The sequence below is a fragment of the Lontra canadensis genome, unplaced genomic scaffold (assembly GCF_010015895.1).
Source record: "Lontra canadensis isolate GAN:19392208 unplaced genomic scaffold, GSC_riverotter_1.0 scaffold2, whole genome shotgun sequence".
NCBI classification, from domain to species: domain Eukaryota; kingdom Metazoa; phylum Chordata; class Mammalia; order Carnivora; family Mustelidae; genus Lontra; species Lontra canadensis.
In genome coordinates, this window is record NW_022630996.1 from 64557394 (window position 1) to 64580408 (window position 23015).

Sequence of the window (23015 nt, forward strand, 5' to 3'; positions counted from 1 at the left end):
GATGATTTCAGGATGAATTATTTTCAAGCCTACAGTCTCAACAGAAATGCCAATGTTAAAATATCAGTCAACAACAGACACATGAAAGAATATTCAACATCCCGTGGCATCAGACAAATATAAATCAAAACCACAGTGAGATACCACCTCACACTGGTCAAGATGCCTAAAATTAACAAGTCAGGAAACAAGAGATGTCAGCAAGGATGCAGAGAAAGGGGAGCTTTCTTGGTGAGAATGCTAGCTGGTGCAGCCACTCTGGAAAACAGTATGGAGGTTTCTCAAGAAATTAGAAATAGGATGTCTCAGTCATTTAAGTGCCTGTCTTTGGCTCAGGTCATGATCCTAGGGTCCTGGGATCGAGTCCTGCCTCAGGCTTCCCTGCTCCATGGGAAGCCTGCTTCCCCATCTCCCACTCCCCCTGCCTATATTTCCTCTCTCGCTGTCTCTCTCTCTTCGTCAAATAAATAAATAAAATCTCAAAAACAAAACAAAACAAAACACATTAAGAACAGAGCTACCCTACAACCCAACAATTACTCTACTGGGTATTTACCCCAAAGAAACAAATATAGTGACACGAATGGGCACCTACACCCCAATGTTTATAGCAGCAATGTCCACAGTAGCCAAACTATGGAAAGAGCCCAGATGTCCACAGACAAATGAATGGATAAAGAAGATGTGGTGTATAGGTATATGATGGAATACTACTCAGCCAACAAAAAACACGGTATCTTGACATTTGCAATGATGTGGACAGAACTACAGGGCATTATGCTAAGCAAAATAAGTCAATCAGAGAAAGGCAATTATCATATGATCTCACTCATATGTGGCATTTAAGAAACAAAACAGAGGATCATGGGGAAGAGAGGAAAAAATAAAACAAGATGAAACCAGAGAGGGAGACAAACTGAAGACACTCTTAATCATAGGAGACAAACTGAGAATTGCTGGTGGGGGGTTGGGGGGATAACAGGGAGATGTGTATTAAGAAAGGCATGTGATGTAATGAGCACTGGGTATTATATAAGACTGATGAATCACTGACCTCCATCTCTGAAACCAATGATACAATACATATTTAAAAAAATGTTTTTAAATAAACTAAACCTCATGAAAAGTAGTTCATACAAATGAACCAATGACTGAAAATACTATTCCCAAAGCATCACAGAAAACTAAGAGGACAAAGACTAATACAAGTTCTTTATCAGTCAAAGGAGAAACGATAATTTCATCATATCTGAAAGAAATGAGCAGAAACAATCAAATCATCAAGAAGACTACTTAAAATGTTGATTTACTCTTACTGTTTTTAATAATGAACTTTGCAGTGTGCCATTATATATTAACTAATTCCTGTAAATCATATGTATTACATAGATAAATATATGCATACGGAATTTAAAAATTTAAAAAAAATAGTCAATCTGATGCCCATGTTGAGCTAATATAAGCACAAATCAATGTTCTCGTATTAAAAAGAGGGTAATGAGACCTGTAGTGTCTACTTCACAGGCTTATGAGGGTAACACAAAATAAAAGCTATGAAATCACTCCACGAACTATAAAGGGCTGCTATTATTATTATTATTAGAGATGACAAAGGTTTGAATCAATTTCATTTCCTAAAAGCAATCTAATGTCAAGTGCTTCTGATAAAACGTTTTGATGATTCAACTACTACAATGTTTCCAAGATTGAATGCAATATTCCAAAAATGAAACTGCCTCCAGCCACCAGAATCTAGAACGACTTCTACATCTTGTCCTAGGGAAAATCCTCATCTTGCGCTTCCACATCGCACAGCACAGATGCCCATATCCAAAGCAGATCACAGACATTTCACTCACAAAGATGATAAAATGAGCAATTCCTAAAATTCAGAAAAGTGATTAAGTTTGCTTCATAGCCAATGCTGACAAAATGTAGGGTACTGATATTTTTACTGGAATGAAGGATACATGCTACAAACTGCTTGACATAGGAATTTGCTAAGGAATCTCCCATAATCTTAAATCATCCATTTTGACAGTCTATGCATACCTCTTCTTGAAGACTACAAGTGTGTCCCTTAATTTATGCACATTTCTAACTGTGTACTTCCCTCTTGAGATGTTACAGACTGCTCAAATGAACTTTGACATCAAATCTCATTTTAAGGAAACGGCCACAAGTCATAGAAAACAAGTTATAATGGACCTACACTGCTTTCTTATAGACTGTTTTACAAAGCATCAAATTTCTGAAGACCCTTAAAAATCAATATGCTGTTTTTCATTTAGATTTCTGCATTACCTGACAATGTAAAAGTAATTCCTGCAGTAAGAGTGACTCTTAAGAGACTACAAACACTGACACTGCACATTAGTAGCATTCATTCTCATAGTGTTCAAGGATTTACTCATTTCTTTATTACCACAGGTACTAAGGTATAATTATTTTTTCATTAGGGCTGATTTTTCTTGCGGTTCACAAAATTTTCTATCTCACAGGTCTCTCCTACTGAAACATTTGGCAGAAGCACTCAGTTGTTTATGAGGAGAAAATGTATAATATCAGCAGATTCTCGGTTAATTAATGAAGTGTCTGCCTCATAAAAGAACTAACATGAAGTATAATTTTATTCTCAAAGAATGACAGGAATGGGACAAATCTATCGTAAAAACTCACAAGAATTAGTCCCTCTCATTAAATTATCCTAGTCCCTTTACTGGGGAAGCTAAACCGAATGGCACTGTGATAGATATATTTTAAAATCTGAACTACAAACAGGAAGTTTTTAACACTGATTTGTAGAGAATTATTACTTTGAACATTCCACTTTGGCCAGTAATTATACTTTAAAACAGACAAATGACAGTTTCCATAAAATATACAAGGCAACAATTTTTTTGTTGTTGTTAAAGATTTTATTTATTTATTTGACAGATGGAGATCACAAGTAAGCAGAGAAGCAGGCACAGAGAGAGGAGGAAGCAGGCTCCCTGCTGAGCAGAGAGCCCGATGTGGGGCTCGAGCCCAATGTGGGATCACGACCTGAGCCAAAGGCAGAGGCTCTAACCCACAGAGCCACCCAGGCACCCCCAAGACAACAACTTAAAAATCAGATCACTTTTAAAAGTTCATAAGCCTTTGGGGCACGTCCATGGGCTACAGTAACTGATATTCAAAATGGCGACCATGAGACTTTCCTGCAAGGAAAGTTGCAGGAACCAAGTTGGCTGTGATTTATCACTGTACCCTCAGCCACCAGCACAGTGCTGGGTCCATGAGAGGCACTCAGGAAAAATCTGCTGAACAAACTGTTGAATAATATTCCTTGTTCAAATATATATCCTTGTTCAATATATCCTTGTTCAAATATATATATCCTTGTTATATCCTTGTTCAAAAAGGCAAGAAACTATGTTACACACTTTAGGGGGAAAAACTGAGTTTAAAACAAATAACATTTTGAACACGTCAACCCTAAACTCTAAAGGGTTAATGGTAAACATACATTCATATGGACCATCTATAAGCCAGGCACTGTCCTTAAATGATTTGTTAAGTGTTAATTTGTCTTCTAACAATTTTGTGAGGTACCCCGTATTACTATCAGCATCCTTATTTTTAAACAGGTAAGTTAAGGGATGGAGAATTTTGGTAGTTCACCCAAGGACACATGACTTGTAAACTGGACAGTCTGGGTTCAATGGCCAGCATGTAGCTCCAGAATCTGCACCCTGACCATTCTGGAACATTTATTTGATCTTATCTTTTCACTTGGGTATATGTGCTTCCATGTAAAAAAGTCTTCTATTTCAGATCGAAATGTTTTTATGTAGCTCTTCTGTTACAGCTCCTTCTATCCTGGAGTTGTATACTATTTATTCCCAACCTGTGGAAAAGGCAAGATTTGAACAGATTTCTCCCACCCGGAGGCAACGGGGTATTTTTCAGCTACTGCCCAGCACAGCTGAGTCATAGCAGAACACTGATAAAGCCAATTCAGCCTTCTGCCCACAGGGCTCCTCAATGCTTTCATTTCTCCCAGGAACATAATAAAACAGGGTGGTTCCTTCTAATTCATAAATTACCTAGGCTCCATTCCAACTTATATTTCCAATGAGGTTTCCCGCAGGTCTACTGTAAGAAATGTTTTATATATCTATACTTATATCTATATCTGGATCTGGATCTAGATCTACATCTAGATCCAGGTCCAGATACAGACATATATATATATATCTATAGATATCTCTCTCTCTATATATATATATCTATAGATAGATAGATAGATAGATAGATCTATAGATATATATATATATTTTTTGGCCATTTCCCCAAGATGCACACACTAGTTCTAATGTGAGGAGTGAGAGATAGCCGCCCCCTTCCCAACAAGGATCTCACTGCAGCTGACAAATGTTCCCAGACCGGGAGAGATTATTTTGACCTAGACATCTGGTCAGCACTTCTACTCTCTCATTTGTCTGGGGAATAAACCTGTGGATGTGTTAAATAAGTTATCCATAGCTGACTCGGTACTACACTAGGACTCTAGAGACACTGGTGACATTAACATTAATAACTTAACACATTGCTTACTAATAGGCTCAAGGTTAAGGTTATTTTCCATTATTGGGCCAAAGTGTATACATGTTTAAAATGAGGGATTTGGACAAAAAAAATCTCTGAGTTTCCTTCAAAATTCAGAGAAAATCTAAAATGAAAAATTCTGGAAATGTAAATGTAGTGGGTTTTCTTACACAATTATAACAGATTTGTGTCAACTTTCCCTTCACAGACTTGCTGCCTTTATCTGAAAAACAAAAATAACAAAACTTTTACAATGATAAGACTCTACTGACAACTGGATGAGGGCTTCAAAAATAACATCACATTCTGCTTCCAACCCTTGGAGTGAAAAGCTGTCACACCATACTTATTTTATATTATTCTTTTAACATTAATATTTAGTGATTCTGATTAGATGCTCCCAACATATTTGAAGTAGGTTGAGAGTTTATCAATACCTTTTCAGAAACCACCTTTTCTTATTATGCCTTTCTTTATATCTTTCCTGTCCCATTCTCATGGGGGAAGGGCACTCAATGTGGCCAACTCACTGACCCCATTCTATGACTTCCAGGCTCGTTCTAAACACAGTTTCCACATCTAACATTTGCTGGTTGTTGTTTCACACAATAGATTCCTCAGCTGGCAACTCTAACTCCAAAGCTGGAAAGAAAAACCAAACACTTCAATCTGCATTTCATATCAATATCCTTCCAGATCAAAAATTAGAATGTCAAATAACTTGACAGATATTTAACAGAGAGACGTTCTAGTTTTAAGGTTTGAATTTTTGCAAAAAGTATATTATTTTAGATCTATAAGCCTGATTATACACATCAAGTTTATTTTTATAGTATGTGATAAAATAGACTATTTTTCAGACATGTACCTAAAATTTCTAAGCAACACAGATCATTAGCTCTCAATTTTTTTTTTTTTTTTTTTTGGTACTTTCGATCTCAGGACCCTGGGATCATGACCTGAGCTGAAGGCAGACGCTTAACCGACTAAGCCACCCAGGCATCCCTCCAGTACTGTCTTTTATTAACACGAGAAAAGAAAAGTCCTAGCTTCCTATGTTGATCTACTGTAACAGCAGAAATCACTCAAGGTGAGAAGAAAATTTTTAATATTAATATAAATATGTACTACTCCAAAAGTAAATAAACCAACCCATATTGCATTTTAAAAACCTTAGAAAAAACAAAACAAAACAAAAAAAACCTTAGAAAAAAGAAGAGGAAAAGCAAACTAATATTGAACTGACAGTATTAAAGTGAAGGGAAAAAACCATCAAAATCATAACTTTTGTAACTACATCTACCTTTCAGAATTTACAATCTACCTCAGATTTTCCACGGTAGCCAGTTTCTCTAGCTCCTGTTAAAAATTTCAGAAAACACGTACTTCAGACTACAATGACTCACTATGACTAAGATTCTAGTATAAATCAGGCCGGTTGACATATGTATCGGGGAGGCTAGTTTGGGCTACGTTTTAAAACGTGGCTTTCTGGAAGGGAAAGAGCAGGAGACAGAGGAAGAGCCGCGAATAAGAGACATCAGTGAATTGTTAAACTCAAAGCAACCTTTTACATATACCTATAGGTTAACAGAACTCACGTTCAAGTGTATGCACTGTTGTCCTGAGGAGCCTGTGAGTGTTCCGTGATTCTGAGGTTTGTTTCACTGCCGCTCTTGCTAACATCACCTACCATTCCCCACCCTGGTCATCACTGCCAGCACTCGGTGCTGCAGCCATCTCACATGCGGATTTTTTTCTAAAAACACAATGGTGTATTTCAACTCAGATCCTGCATCACTTATCTGATTTACTGCCAACAATTCTGCCCTCATATGGTATAGTAAAAAAAAAAGAAAGAAAGAAAGAAAAAAAAAAAAACTAAACCATAATAGTTTTGCATATTGAAATCCCTCTGCCCAGAAGGTTTCCATCCACGGTGGAGAATGAGATGATCACCCCTATTTGTAGCAGTCTGTTCTGCATTTTAAGACGTCTCATTACCTCACAGGCATGATATGGCTAAAAACGAACTACCACTATTTTGAATTTCCTTATTTCCATGGAGTTGGAAGCTGCCATTCTTAGCAATCAACCCCCATCCACATTGCTTCAATCTGCTTTATGGTGACTGAACAGAGAGGTTTCTCACAGACAGAGTAGAATATGCATATTAGTTGCAATTCATATATTTCTTTCTTGTTTCCATTTACAGTTTTTAAAAAACCCATATAGATGGGGGTTTTCTTAGAGGATTTTTAGGGCAGTGAAACTCTTCTGTATGATACTATAATGGCAAATACATCATTGTAATTTGTCAAAACCCATAGAATGTACCACACCAAGAGTGACCCTGATTTAAACCACAGACTCTGGGTGATGGTGACACATCAGTGTAGGTTCACCAATGGTCACAGATGCGCCATTCTGGTGGGAATGTTGATAATTATATGCATGTGGGGGGGCAGGGAATACATGCGAATTCTATATATTTTCTGCTCAATTTTGCTCTGCACCTAAAACCACTCTAAAACACAAAGTCTATTTAAAAGGAGAACAGAATCTTTCATATATGTAGTATCTTTGCATACATGTGAGAAGTCACATTGCGATAAGACAAAACAGAACAATATAATGTCACCATCATTGTCCTCATCACCCATCCCCCTTGAATGTGAGAAAAACTTTTGAAGGGATGACTGGGATATTAAGCAAGATTTAAATAATGAAGCTAAGTGAAGATGTTCTGATCAGAGAGAATGCGATTTTAAGTATCAACATTTGTTTTCAAAAGGGTTACCACATCTTTAAAATAAATATCTAGTTCACATATCAATCAAAATTACTTCTAACATGCAATCTTGATAATCTTTTTGACAGATTTTCAGATATGTACATTTTAATTTGGAGGATTCAATGAAGGCTAGAAAAATTAGGTTAAAATTAGATCTTTGGTTCCTACTGCAGCATTAGTTGCTCTAAAAATATTCTTCAGTTTTCATATGTGCATGAAAACAACTCCCTGAACTTTGCATTAAAACTGCTCATGCTTTAAACTGCTGAGAAAACCCCTTAAAAGCAGAGTGACACCTCACTGGAAAATATAGTTAATTCTGCTAATAGAAAATATATTCTGAAACAAAGAGTAAAAATGAACCCTACAGACCAAACAAATGTGCTAAGTTATATCTAACCTTGAAGTTGTAACTACGGCTTCCATGGTGAATTTTATATGCTAATGATAAAAAAAAAGAGTTAAAGGTCTATACTTTGGGGACTAACAGGCATTTATTCAGACACTTTCTATTTATCAAACTGACAGACCACTGTGCATCTGAAATCAGCTGATTTCCTTCTGTTTTCCACTAGTCCCCCTCAACCCACCCCCCCGCGAATTCAAGAGACCCATTACAAACAAAACCTGTGCTAGCCGCAGCCTCTGAAGAGTTCCTTCTCTGGTGTGTCCCGCAAATTAATCTAAAATGTGATTTACAGTAATTTCCTCTCTTAAATCAAGATGAGAAACAGGGATCATCCTGAAGTAGGGAACTACCAACATTAGGAAGGTAATATTTTAGACCTCTGGTGGGAAAGAGACCCATCCCGTTTTCCTTGATTAAAACCACAGAGCTGTTTAACGTGGTTCCTGCTTTGGAAAGTAAGTTAAAAAAATAATAATAATTTAAAAAAAATATATATATATATATATGATATATGATATGTGCCAAAAGCTTCCATGTTTACATTACAGAGTTCTCACTGTCTCTTTTCTTCAGGGGCAAATTCAGCCCACTGTCTTTCCACAGAGTTAGGTATGATCCTTTAAAACATAGGAGAGTAGCAGGGAAATGTGGATGACACCATCCTTGTCTTGAAGGGACTGCAGGAAAGTCTACAGACTCATCTATTTTGTTTTCATCTCATTTACATCGAAATACACCCTTAAGTTTCATACTATTATACTGCAAATGAACATTAATTTCTCGGTGAATTTATTTATGCATTTACTTGTCATACTTCAATAATTTTCTTTTAATGTGATCTCAGCGCATATTATAAAACTGCGGCTCTCATCTGTTTGAATTTCCAGAAGACAGAATAAAAAAAACTAGATTCAAGGGAGGGATGGTAGAGTACTGGTTCCAGATTCAATGGACCAATTTTTAATCACCAGCAAATACCTGGTTATTAGAAAATAAATTAATAATTTCGGAAACATACAAACATGAAAAACCCCAGCAGTCCAATGCTCTTATTTCAGTGGAGGAGCCTAAGGATCAGAAAGAATAAATGGCTTCTTGAAAGTCACAGGCTAGTTACAGACAGAGCCAGCTTTCCTAATTCAATGTTCAGCATATTTTGCCCGCAATAACAGTATAGCAAGATGATCACTGAAGGCCTGCAGAGTAGGAATTGCAAATCGTATGCACCTTCTCTGTGCGTTTACATTCACTCAGTGACATGTATTTCTGCAGCCCAAGGTTATAAACATAGTAAATACCAAGCAGGTATGTAGGGCCTAAGCTTCAAAGCAATCCTGAGGCTCCAACGCTATCAAGTTTTTAACTTTTGACTGTGCCCAGCCAAAACAGCACCGATGAAGAGAAAATTAGTTTAACTGCTGGTTTACCAGAGCAAATCAGCAGAAATTAGTAAATTTTAGGTGGGTCTTAGTCTTTTTTTAAAAAAAGATTTTGTTTATTTATTTGAGTGACAGACAGAGTGCAAGCAAGCATGAACAAAGAGAGGGACAGAAGAAGAGGGAGAAGCAGACTCCCCGCTGAGAAGGGAGCCCAATGCAGGGCTAGATCCCAACCTGAGCCAAAGGCAGACGCTTAACCTACCAGGCCACCCAAGAGCCTCAGTGGGTCTTAGTCTTTACACCACTACTCAATTTAGTCATACATTTTTTAATTCATTTGAACAATATTTGCCGAATGCCTACTATGTGCTAAGGATGGTTTCAGACATAGCACAGGCAACAGTGAGAAAGACGAGTCCCCGACCTTACAGAACTCACAATCAGGTAGTGGAATAAAAACTAAACATAAACAAATGAACACAATCATTTCAGCGCACTGTAAGAGCTACTGAAGAACTCCAGCTTTGTGACCAGTTACCTGTGCGATCAAGCCTCCCAGAACTCAGGGCTCTTTCAAAATCATGGGTTACTATACCTTATCCGATTGAAGAAACAATGAAACAAGAATTTCTAAGTGTCTGGCACTCAGAATAAATTCAATAAATTTCTCTGTTCCCCCTACTCCCCAAGTAGTTTTTCTAATAAAAATAGTAACATTTACAACATGGCACCTGTACTCAGATTTCATTTGTCTCTCTTAATCAATTTTCACATTTTAAAAAAAAGGACAAAAGAAGGGCTTCTAAAGCTCTTTACACATCAAAGTCTGAATTAAGACCTGGCATTTCTAATTGTTCTGCTTCCTGGAACCATCCTATTTTGACTGTCGAGCTTCTCTCCACAGCTTCTACTGTGCTTCCTTCAGCTCAGACATAAACATGTGCCCAAGTGCAGTAAATCACAGTTAACTGCATGTCTTAAATTAAAAGACAAAAATAATGCACAATTAATTGGGGGGAAATTGTCAATTGGTGGTTGAGTCTCACTTATTACACTTCATGCACAGGATGCGCGCCAAGGGTGCGTTCCAGGCAAGGAGACTCAGTTGGCGACGACAAGCGGGGGAGGTGCGTGGCACAAGCCTTCTGCAGAGTGAGCTGGTGCAAGGAATCAGGGGCTGTAGAATATGGACCCTGCAAGGGCAGCACCCAGGCTTCCTGGACAAGGCCCTTCAGTGCAAGCCTACCCCCAAGAGGGAAATGCAGCAAGCCCCAAAATGGTCATTGGTGAGGGACTGAATGAAGAGGCTTGGGCTACGAAAGGAAAAATCTAAGCTGTTAGAAATGATTTTTTTTCACATTTAACAACATGACAAAATGTGCATGGCATATTCTTGGGTGAAAATTGTTTACAAACAAAAATGTTTTAGAAAGGTAAAGCATTGAGGATGAGGGGAAAGGTACCAGATAAAGAAACAAGGAAAATGGGAAGGTTTGCTCTGAGCATCTCTAAATTTTCTAATTTTCTAAAACACTTCCTAAGTTGTTTAAAACTGCATTTCAATTTATTCAGGATCTGATATTATAAAATGTCAGCTTTAAAGACTCAAAAGAATCTTTTAAGATAAACTTACCTGACAATTGTAATAAAAACATTGCCATCAAATTAAAAAATGATCCCTAGTAAGCACTTACATATAATCCCATTATACCCTTGATCATACAAACAAAATCAACTTCGTAAAATGTTTTTAATAAATATACAAGAAAAGCAAGTTCGATAGAATTAAATGTTCAATGCAATTACTTACTCCAACATATACCTTACAATATATTATTAAAAAACCAAAAGAAAATCACTACGAAGCCTTATTAATTTACTGATACTGACAAACTACAAAATATGCTCACAGTAAATCCAATAACCCTATATTTGAGGAACAACAAATCTCTTCTCCACCCACCTACTCTCCCATTATTTCCTACTCTGTAATAGAAAGACCTTATGTCTGGCCACCTTGTATTATTCTGATGCTAAAATGTGGCAATAACCCCCCCCCACACACACACACACATGTGGCAATAAACTACACACACACACACACACACACACACACACACACAGTTTCATCATCTCTACCAACTAGATGGGAATGACACTTTTGCAATATATCACTCATTATGCTAACTTTTCTTCTATTTCAATTTTAGAAGGAAAGAATACATAAAACACAGCAGAGTAGATTCATTCCAAAGGTACTGAACAGTCTACTAACCTTGGAATAGGAAACAGACATTTCTTGCTCTTTATTTATCGGGAGGTGGGGTGGGAAAAGATAATCATATTTCAGCAAAAGCCTGTATCTCAACCTCAGGCATGTTTATGTCCCCAGGGTAATATTTCCATTCCACTCTTAATGGAACAAATTTCTAATCAGAATATGTATTCAAAAATAATTGAGGCAATGCAATGTCAACGTATCACGCTGCCATCAGCATCCCTGGCGCCGGCAATCGACTCGGCACCCTCTCCGCTATGACAGTGCCAGGCAGAAGCAGGAATGTCACACTTGATGAGGGGAAGAGAGCTAGCAGGGATGATACAATTTTACTTCCCTTTGTGGGCTCAACACAGAGTCTGGAGGAAAGCTTCCAAGCTGGAAGAGGCCAACCTCAAAACTTTGAGGAAGAGATGACTTCTAATGACTGAAAACCACAATTTTTAAATCAGAATCTGTGTCTACTTTTATAAAGCTATTGAGAATTCTTGAAACAGTCATTTCTGGAAAACTTAACCTTGGCCCTAGATTTTTAAATTATTAAAACTGCTGGGCAATACACAGTATTGAATGTATTTTGTGATGCCCCAGAAAAGTCCAGAGGCTTAAGTTCAGGTTTCTTCAAGTCTGACAACAAATTGATAATTGTGAAAACTGGGTGATGGGTTAGGGAAGGGTTCCTTATACTATCCTCCTGTTTTGGAATGTGTTTGACATTTTGCATAATAAAAGTGAAAAAAAAATTAGATTTCTTTCAATATATTTCATGATCAAAACTGGACTGACTTTTCCTTTAGAAATACATGAGATCTGATTTATGCTTATGATTATTCAAGACTCTAACAAGCATTTTATAATGAATTTTTAATAACACTACGAAGCATTATGTTGATCATTAAAAAAAAAAAATTCCTTCAATCCTCCAAAAAATGTTACCATGATCTATAATGATGGAAGAAGAACACCTAAACAAACGCAGTGCCACCATCTGCCTGGCATTCTCACAGTGTGACAAAATAGACTGGTAATTAACTGCTTTCCTACCGAAATCTGCCAGCTTTAACTCCCCCGTGTCACTGATCAGAAGGTTCTGTGGTTTCAGGTCTCTGTGCAAAATATAACGCTGGTGGATGTAAGACAGCCCTCGCAGCAACTGAAATAAAAACAACTGAAAAAATAGGGAGACAAAAAGTTAAAATCTGAACACAGATAAAAGCCAGTTTCTATATACAGTCTGCCAAGCACTTATATTTGGTAAAAATGGGTACCCATCACTAAATTTCCTACCCAAAATTATTTAAGGAGAACATGCATAAAGGTAAGGAAATCCCTAGTTCGTTAGCAAGTAAATCTGAAATTTTCTACCGGCTTATTACATCAACCCAGAGTAATACCCTCCCCAGCCAGGAATCTATAATCCAATCTGTACTCTATAACTTGGGTGAAGTGTAAAGAATCGATTTTTGATAATATCTGATTTCCTCAGGCTTCTATTGATGCTTGAGACACAGGGGAAAAAAAGTCTATCCATAACATTATCAATAGAAGCAGAATTTTTTACCAAGTTTATGTAAATGTGCACATATTTAATTCCATAGAAAGGACATAAACATGTTATCCAGTGATTCATCCATTAACATGCTTTAAGGAATGGAAAGATAAAATGATTTCAATAATTAAAACAAAACAGTCACATGGCCCAATTAATATTACATTGTAATTATACTGCTTTTGCACATATGGCCATAGAGATTAGGCTGTTGCCTAAAGACAGACATGCACCTTCACTGATTACAAAGCAGACCCATCTGAAAGGAAACAGAAAACAGAGAAACCGAGAATTTAAGAGCAATACTTTTATAAGAAATAATTTTAGGAAGTGACTGATGGTCTTCTGTGTTTAGTTTCATACTGGATCATATCAAATATTCCTATTTTGATAATAACAAAATGTGATTTGCGAGGGTGTCCAATATTCTGTTTATGAAAAAGGAAACATTTTATTTTATTCATTTATTCATTCATTTATTTTTAACATTTTTATTTATTTATTTGACAGAGCGAGAGAGAGATCACAAGTAGGCAGAGAGGCAGGCAGAGAGAGAGGGGGGAAGCAGGCTCCCTGCTGAGCATAGAGCCCGATGTGGGGCTCGATCCCAGGACCCTGAGATCATGACCTGAGCTGAAGGCAGAGGCTTAACCCACTGAGCCACCCAGGCGCCCCATTTATTCATTTATTTTTAACTAGGCTCCATGCCCAGCCCAGATCCCAATGAGGGGCTTGAACTCATGACCGTGAGATGGAGACCTGAGCTAAAATCAAGAGTCGGACACTTAACTGACTGAGCTAGCCAGGTGCTCTGAAAAGGGAAATATTTTAAAACTATTTACTTCTCAAAATAATCCTAATAATTTCTAGTTTTTAGCAATGAATTTTTTTTTAAGATTTTATCTATTTATTTGAAAGAGAGTGAGAGCGAGAGATATCACAGAGGAAAAGAGAGAGGCAGACTTGCCACTGAGAGGGGAGCTGATGTGGGACTCGATCCTAGGACTCTGAGATCATGATCTGAGCCAAAGAGAGACATTTAACTTATTGAGCCACCCAGGTGCCCCTAGAAATCAATCTTTTAAAACACAAAGGGAAAACAATGTTTTAAGTGCCATCGATATTCCAGTCTACATAATTAGCTAGTGAAAAAAAAGCAGTTTCAGGGAAATTAGTATGAGTTAGTTGCCAACGATTGATGATATAAGGATTCCAAAATACTTAAATGGAAGAGACTTGCAACTCCTCAAGGGCCCTGGAAGCTGACATTTCTGGACTACTTTCCAACCTGTGGGTGGCTATAAAAGCCAGGTATACTTTTTACAGGGTGGATACATTGAAATCACAGAAAGATAAATTCAGTTCAAAATCTTTGTACGTGATGACATCCTACGGAGCAGTGAAGGCCCAGGGTCATTATTTCTACAATCTCAGCATCAGAAAGGAAAAGTCTGTTCTATGTTAGCCTAGATTAAATTAGTGGCTCAAGAACCTCAGGAAGCAAACATCCCTCTAGCCTCCTCCCCTCAATCCTCCCTGTGTGGCAGATGAAAAGACTTAACACCATGGCCAGCAGCTTCCAGCTTCATTCTTTACCCCTAATACCTCCTCCATCCTGAAGCCTAAGTTTACAATTTCTACAAAAATCCATTTTCCTTCAGTTTAGAAGGGAAAAAGTGAGCCAATAAAGCTACTTTGTTTTCAAAAGCTTAAAAACAAAAGGCAAAAGCAGACCACATAATGAACTTGATTGCAAAAAATGAACTGACTTTAAAAAGAAAGTTCAGCCTTCTGCCAGGAGCTAACTGACCTTTAGGGCCCAGCAGAGACTTACTGGAATGTGACCACTTATCTAACTGTAGCCAAGAGTCTCACTTTCACAGACGGCAAGGGCCAACCGCCATTCTATGGATGGATCAGAGAATACAACCCTAGTCCATAATGATTTTAATGACAGAGGTACTACTATCATCATCTCTGTAGTCGTGATAAGGAAACTGAGCACAGTTTCTCAAAGTCGTACAGCAATTAAGTGGCAGAGCTAGGACTTGAACCCAGGCAGTTCAATTCCAAAGTCCACAGTCTTGACCACTTCACTGTAGGAATCTTGGCCAGAAGTCAACACAAGTAGACAAAATGTTGACTCAGAAGCTGCTTCCTCCAACTGACAGGACCAAGTCTAGGCATATAATAACACAGCCTTCCAGGCTGCTGAGTGAGCCGTGGGGCTGGCTGGGTGCTTGGGTTTTGTTGCCCTATGCTCCCTGACCTCAAGCAATCTCACCCACCCCCACGCTGAGCACAGGGCTCTTCAAGCCTTTACCCTTATTCTTGCCTCTTTTCTGACAAAAAAAGCCCCCTTTCCCCACTGCCTGTGACTCCCCGATATTTCTCTTAGGTCTCATCTCAAGAAACGCTCTTCCCCAGAGCCTGCGGTGACCACGTCCCCAGGCCCTCACTCCCTCCACAGGTGTGTGTGAGGTGCTCCTCCCGCTGTGCTCCAGGAGCAACCTCTGAGTATGTCTACCACATATCTAGTACCCCACCTCTCACAGGCTGTGTGCCTTAACCATCTTCCTAACGCGGGCACACAGCTGATACTCCTACACCAGTAATATGATTACTGAGCTGAATTTAGAGACATCTGGATGAAGCAGATACAAAAATAACAGATAGGGAACAATGCCATGGGATTTTCTAAACACTAGGGGTAGAAGTGGGTAAAATCAGGCAGTCCCAAAGGGCTCTTCTTTTAATACCTTTACTCATTAGTGAAAACATATAATCCTCATGCTAACAGAGAAGCTATTCAAATGGGATACCATATTAAAGGAGATTAAGAAAACTGGTGTCAGGGAAGGAGGCAACTACACACTCCAATTGCAATTGTGTACATGACAAACGAAGCCCAGACATAATGAATACAGCCCCAAACAGGGTCCGAGCCCCCAAACAAATTTCAGCTCTTCAAGCAGCACACAAAGTTAAGTCAGAACAAATCCCCACAGAATAAATTCATCTGGGATTTATTAAGTGCCAACTGTGTGCCAGGCCAGGTGCTGTCATGCACGAGGGATGCAAAGACGAGCAAGGTATTAGACAGAGTCCCTGGACCCCAGGAGCTCACGGCTCACTGGGTATGAGAGACACACAAGCAGATGGCTACCATTTTGAGAAATCTGCACTATGACAGCAACACAGACTGAGCGTACTGAAGGCACAGAGGAGCGAGGCGCTAACTTAAAAAAAAAGAAAAAAGGATCCTCCATACGATGAAGAGCCACCCGTGGAAGGGATCAATCACAGCCATCTTGTCACTCATCACAATGTAAACTTTTCCTAGGACATCAAACTGAACAGTCACTGGATGCACAACTTGAAATGATGTGTTATATTGACAGACCTCTTGCTACCCTGGGGGGAAAGACTCAAGTGACCAAGCAAGCAGGTCACTAGATAAGTTAAGAAAAACCCAAATAAATGAAAAGACAATGTATAAAACTAGAAACCTACCAACTCATCATAAAAATAATGGTGATGGGGGGACAACAGAACACTTTCTAAAAACATTAGAAAAGTTGGTGTTTTAGCAATAATATTTAAATGTACTAAACAGAATAGGCACTGCTAGCTGGGGGAAGGCTGTAAGGAAGCAGTGGCCTGGCTAAGTTAAATAGAAGGGAATATTCTGTGGCAATGTCTTAAGAACTCACGTCTTGGAAATCTCTTCAGTTAGATAAGCAGGCAAATACCTAACTTTCTCATATAAATTTTTGAGAAAGCCACCCAACTTGATTGTATTAAATCACCATACAATAACCTACACTTGATTTTTTTGAAAACCAGAGGGACAGTGTGAGGACAAGAAAGACCACCAAAGAGGGGGCCACAGGCACAGAAAAGGGTACAAATCATCTTTGGTATTTGCTAATAAAACTTGGTACATATCGATGGAATCTCAGCAACTGAAAAGAGGGGGACTGATACCAAGTGTAAGTTGATTCTAATTTAAAAGCTGTTCCGAGTACTCTACATGTATCAATCAATCCTTTCCGTCAATCATCTTGTATTTTTTTTCTTTTCTTTTGATTAAGAAAACTAAGCCCTAGACGCACAAGAAACTTACTCCAAGTAATTCGTTCATCACTCATCGTGTGTGAACTTCCCATGACATCATCTTTAAAGGGGTTGGTGCTTGATAAATGCATGGAAGAACAGAGATGTAGACACAAAATAGCAAAAGTGCTTTTCCTAAGTGAACCCAAGTTTGTAAAAGGCTCAATTCGTATGTAACATAGTGAGTATATAATTGCTGAATTTGTTTTTGCTATTTAAAATCCTCTCAAAAATAATAACATGGCTTTATAGGTATTGAAGTTGATTAAGTATTATCAATAGATATGAAACTCTCTCCCCATCTTTCTAGTATAGTAGCCACAAGGTCTTCCTAAAAATATGTTGTCACCTCAGGATATTCTCTTCAACTTTATAAAAGGAGATTCCTCCAAGTTCTTCAATATAACCACTGAGGATTTATACTCTAGTTTGAATATGTTCACTTTCTGCAGTATAAACCCCAATGGGAAAATGCCTTAAATAGCGATGATCTGATGAACGGGGACATTTTTGCCGGCAGCAGATCTATCTATAGCCCAGTCGTCTTGTCATCTCTGGCAGGATGCTCGTATTCTCTGTGCCATGCTCTATACTTCTTGGGGACAGACTTTAATACTTCATCTATTCCCTTATGAAACTTTTTAGGTTTTAAGTAGGTAAATTAAAAAATCAAGATAAGGCCTTTAATCAAAAAATTTTTAAGTGGGTAAAAGGCATACATTGTTGGACTCAATATGTCTTATTACCTGGAAGAATTACTGGCACTTACAGTAAACAACAAGATTTATATTCCCTTCCCTTTCCAAGTCTATAGATGTGTGATTGGTGGTTAGAGTCATTAGGTTCTATGAATGGTCTGAAATGCATGAGTTATTTAATATATGTGGTTCACCTTCATATGAAACGAAGCATAGGGAACATCTTAACAGATTTTCATGGGTCAACTTTCTTTAAGGAGTGTCTAGAGTCTCTCCGGGCTTACAGAAGGCTTATTAGAGCTATTAGCAATGGACCCTATGCCTTATGGTATACAACCAATTCTCAGAAAGACATTTAACGTACTTTTTGCTCCCCAGGAACCAAGTTTAACATCTCTGGATCTCAAATTTCTCATCTTGAGAATGACTGAATGAGTCTTAGATACCTTTAATAGTCATTCCCCTTGTAATGCACCATTTCATAATTTTTTGATAACAGAAATGAAAGGGACTCACAAATAAAAGAGCCGTAATACTGCCATTTACTAAGTGCTTATGATGACAGACATTGTGCTAAATACTTTACACTCATTTAGATAATTTAATCCAACACCTCTGCCAGAGAGAGGTTATTATCCCTATTTCACAGATAAAGAAACAAAGGCTCAAAGAAATTAAATGAATCAGCTAAAGGGCCACAGAGCAAGTAAGAGGTAATACTAATATTTGAACCCATTTTTGTCTTGTTCTGACACCCAGGAATTAAGCGTACTGCTTGTGTACAGTTTGATTTTTTTTAAAAGTACATGTACTATTTGCCTGAAGTAGTTATACATGGTATGAAACTAAGGCTAGAAAAATGACAGTGGCCAATAAACCAAAGTTTATTATTCATAAATACTTCAAATAATATGTTCCATGTTTACCACTACATTGCTTAAAAACTCATAGGCGGTGCAAACATGAAATTACCTGGACCTCAAACTTTTTGGAGGTAAAAAATATTTAGAAACTTTGAGACTCCAAAACATTTGAGAAAATGTCAAAATATTTTACAATATACTTCAAATAATGGTATCATTACAATATTAGGTCTTTTGAAAATTTTAAAGGCCCCAGTGTGATTCGGCATGACTCATTCCATTTAGGTGAGTTTCTAATATGCAAATACCTAATGCAAATACCAAATCCTAACTGCAAATACAATGTACAGAATTCATGCCAAACAGGTCCTACAAAACATCATTGCAGTTTTGTGTATTAAATTTTTTTGAAAAGAATGCTTAGCATGTCATATGGAGATGTAAGGGAGCCAAAAACAAAGCCCCAGAAATTCAATATTATGGTATAATTTATGTGTCACTTTGGACATCCTTGACAATGTGAAGTGTGCTACTGGGGTGAGTAAGACACGAATATCCATGCCCAGCCATCAGTCTGTAGATGTATACTTTTTTGCCATGTACTACAGATAGGTATAGTTCTTGGAAAATCTGAGTCCCAGGAGTAATTTGTCTTGCTACTTATTATCCTTTTTGAGATCCTCCATTTAGTTTTTTTCTTCTTTGTTCCATTCTCTCAAGGTCCTAAGATACATAACATTTTATCATTTCCAGATAATGTAGCAATTATTTAATTTACATTCTCTTTCCAGATAATGTACAATTATTTAACTTACATTCTCTGAGATATTTACACATTAATATCTTATTCCTAAAGATAGTAATTTTCTGGAGAGGAATAACTCCAAAAATGAGAATTTCAGGTATTTGGGCAAGCTCTTGTGGGAAAGATCTTGCGCACTTTCTGTGATCTTTGAGTATTCCAGGGAAGCTGGCCTCCCATTCTGCCCTCTCTTTTGGCCTCAGTGCAATGGTAGATATCAGGCAAGGTGCACAAAGACACCCACCTTAAGAAGCAGATCAAAACCATGGGAACCAGAGCTGGGATGCTTACAGGGATTCAAATGGCATTTAAAAGACAGATCTTTGTTCTGTCAAATTCCTTGAAAGAAGCTCTAATACAATAAGTAGGTGTCCAAGTTATCAGGGTTTGTGTATATGATGAATCAAGTTGGTAGAAATGAGGATAAGAATTTCCCTTTAATAAAGTTGGTTAATAGACTAAAATTAGTATTAGAATTATTCCCTAGCTAGGTAGAAACAAAATAGTCAAACTTAAGCTACTGGCTTTAATAGTTACCTAACATTATTTTCCAAGAGAAAAACTGAAACAGTTGTTTCAAGAATTCAAATAACATAATCTTAAGACCTGTTGTTATCAGGTTTCTCTTTGTCCATATAGCTCAGAATTACACAACTGACCTGACTGATATACACTTTTTAGAACTAAAAGGAATAACATGAAATACAAATTTTTCTCATTTGTGAATGTATGTTACTCTCCCCTAACTAAAGGGTCATTCTTTTTTTACACACAGTGATAAGTAATAAATAAATAAATAAATAAGTTTAAAATTGTTTTAGTGCTTTAAGTAACATCTTAGACACTAATCAACATGAAGTATCTTAATATCAATTGATAAGACTAATACAACTTTCTAAAAAGGAGAGAGAGATAGCCCAGAAATGAACCTATGCTTATAGGTTTAACTAATCTGTGACAAAAGAGGCAAGAGTATCCAATGGAAAAAAGACAGCATCTTCAATAAATGGTTTCAATAAATGGTGCTGGAAAAACTCAAAAGTTACTTGCAAAAGAATGAAGCTGGACTAATTCCTTGAAACATATACAAAAATAAACTCGAAATGGATTAAAGGCCTCAATGTGAGACCTGAAACCATAGAAATCCTAGAGGAGAACACAAGCAGTAATTTCTTTGACATTGGCTACAGACACATTTTTCTAGACATGTCTCCTCAGGCAAAGGGGGAAAAAAAGCAAAAATAAACTATTGGAACTATACCAAAATAAAAAGCTTCTGCACAGTGAAGGAAAGCATCAACAAAACAAAAAGGCAATCTACCGAAATGAAAAGCAGTATCTGCAAATGATATGTCTGATTAAGAGTTAATACTCAAAATATATACAGAACTTATACACCACACACACACACACACACACACAAACCCCCAATCAACCCAATTAAAAAATGGGCAGAGGACTTGAAAAGACATTTTTCAGAAGATACCCAGATGGTCAAAAAACACATGAGAAGATGTTCGACATCACTCATAATAAGAGAAATGCAAATCAAAACCACAAGGAGATATAACCTCACACCTGTCAGAATGACTAGAATCAAAAAGACAAGAAATAACAAATGTTGGTGAGAAATGGAGAAAAAGGAACCCGTGTGCACTGTTGGCGGGAATGCAAACTGATGGAACCACTATGGAAAACAATGGAGAGTCCTCAAAAAATTAAAAATACCAACATCATATTACCCAATAATACCACTACTGGGTATTTACACTAAGAAAATGAAAATAATAATTCAAAAAGATATATGCATCCCTATGTTTACTGCAGCATTATTTACAATAGCCAGGATACAGAAGCAATCCATGTAACCAGTGATAGATGAATGGATAAAGAAGAGATGATGGGGGGGCACCTGATTGGCTCAGTCACTTAAGCTTCTGCCTTTGGCTCAGGTCATGATCTCAGGGTCCTGGGATTGAGCCCTGCATCAGACTCTCTGCTCAGCAGGGAGCCTGCTTCCCCCTCTCTCTCTGCCTGCCTCTCTGCCTACTTGTGATGTCTCTCTCTCAAATAAATTAAAAAAAAAAAAAGGAGAGATGGTGTGTGTGTGTGTGTGTGTGTATACAAACTAAATGTCCAGCAAAATATGAATCATACACACAAACATCCACTCACTGGAATATTACTCAGCCATAAAAAATGAGATCTTGCCATTTGTGACAGCAAGGATGGACCTAGAAGGTATTATGCTAAGTGAAATAAGTCAGTCAGAAAAAGGCAAATACCATCTGATTCTACTTATATGTGGAATCAAATAAATAAGCAAACAAACAAGAAGAAGAAACAGACCCATAAACAGGAAACTGGTGGTTGCCAGAGGGGAAGAGAGTGGGTAGTTGGACAAAATGGCTGAAGGGGAGTGAGAGGTACAGGTTTCCAGTTAAAAACAAAATAAAATTACAATTAAAAAGAAGAGAGAGGGGTGCCTGGCTGGCTCAGTGGGTTCTGCCTTCAGCTCAGGGTCCTGGGATCAAGCTCTCTGCTCAGTGGGGAGCCTGCTTCCCCCCTCTCTCTGCCTGTCTCTTTGCCTGCTTGTGATCTCTCTCTCTATATCAAATAAATAAATAATTTTTTTTTTTTAAAAGGAGAGAAGGCACCTAGCTAGCTCAGTCGGTAGAGGATGAGACTCAAAAAAAAGGAGAGAGAGAGAGATGCACACTGAAAAACTGAGTAAGGTGATAAACCTTGAGTCGAAGGATCTTAGAGAAAGCTCACACACATAAGCTATAACAGAAAAATTTCAAATCAAATGAAGGAAACACTTTGAATTTGGATATAGTGATCAACAAACCTCTCCTTATATCCTGTCAGAGAGGTCTCAAATAATAGGAATGGATACATTAATGACTTTCTATGAGATGTACGGGCTAGTAACATGAAGGCTCTACCTGTCCAAAAATCAAGAAAAATCCTTGGTAGTGTGTATTCTATTACTTAGGCCGATTTCCCTCCTGGGTCCTCATGTTTGTCTTAGAAAACATGCAAGTGCAGGATCCATCTTAAATGAGAAAGAGGCAAGGGGAATGGCTGGAAGCTTAAAACCCAGAAGGATGTACTCTCACTGGGTACTCCCCAAGCTGGGTAATTTCATCTTACAAGTATCTGCCATCTTACAAAACAACAGAGCGTATTTCCAGTCACTGATTTCATCAATCTTTGGGGTGATTTCTTTTCGATCAGGGCTTTAAAGCACTCCTAAGAAAGACTCTGCCATTTAATTAGCTGCCTTGATTCCTTTGTCTGATCCAGATTTTTACAACCAGTCGGCAGATGATGACAAAGATACAAAAGACATGATCTGAACAACTGAAAGCGGCTTAGTATCTTCACCAGAAATTCACTACTGAGACCCCTTCTAAATGTCTAGCAATATATGAATCAACCCATGGAGTTTTACTTTCTTTTACCATTTCTTTATTGTTAATCCTTCACTTTCTAGATATGGAAGACTATTTTGTTACAATAAAAATAGGATAA

General features: G+C 37.7%; 1 protein-coding gene across 6 annotated transcripts in view; it reads right to left on the reverse strand.

Moving 5' to 3' along the window:
• CDK14 (cyclin dependent kinase 14) overlaps nucleotides 1-23015 on the reverse strand; it is a 582313-nt gene that overhangs the window by 267464 nt on the left and 291834 nt on the right. For all 6 annotated transcript variants that reach the window (XM_032875564.1, XM_032875554.1, XM_032875517.1 and 3 more), the window contains one exon: nucleotides 12495-12618. In XM_032875564.1, coding sequence (XP_032731455.1) covers nucleotides 12495-12618 — 124 coding nt within the window. The remainder of the gene's footprint in view (nucleotides 1-12494; nucleotides 12619-23015) is intronic.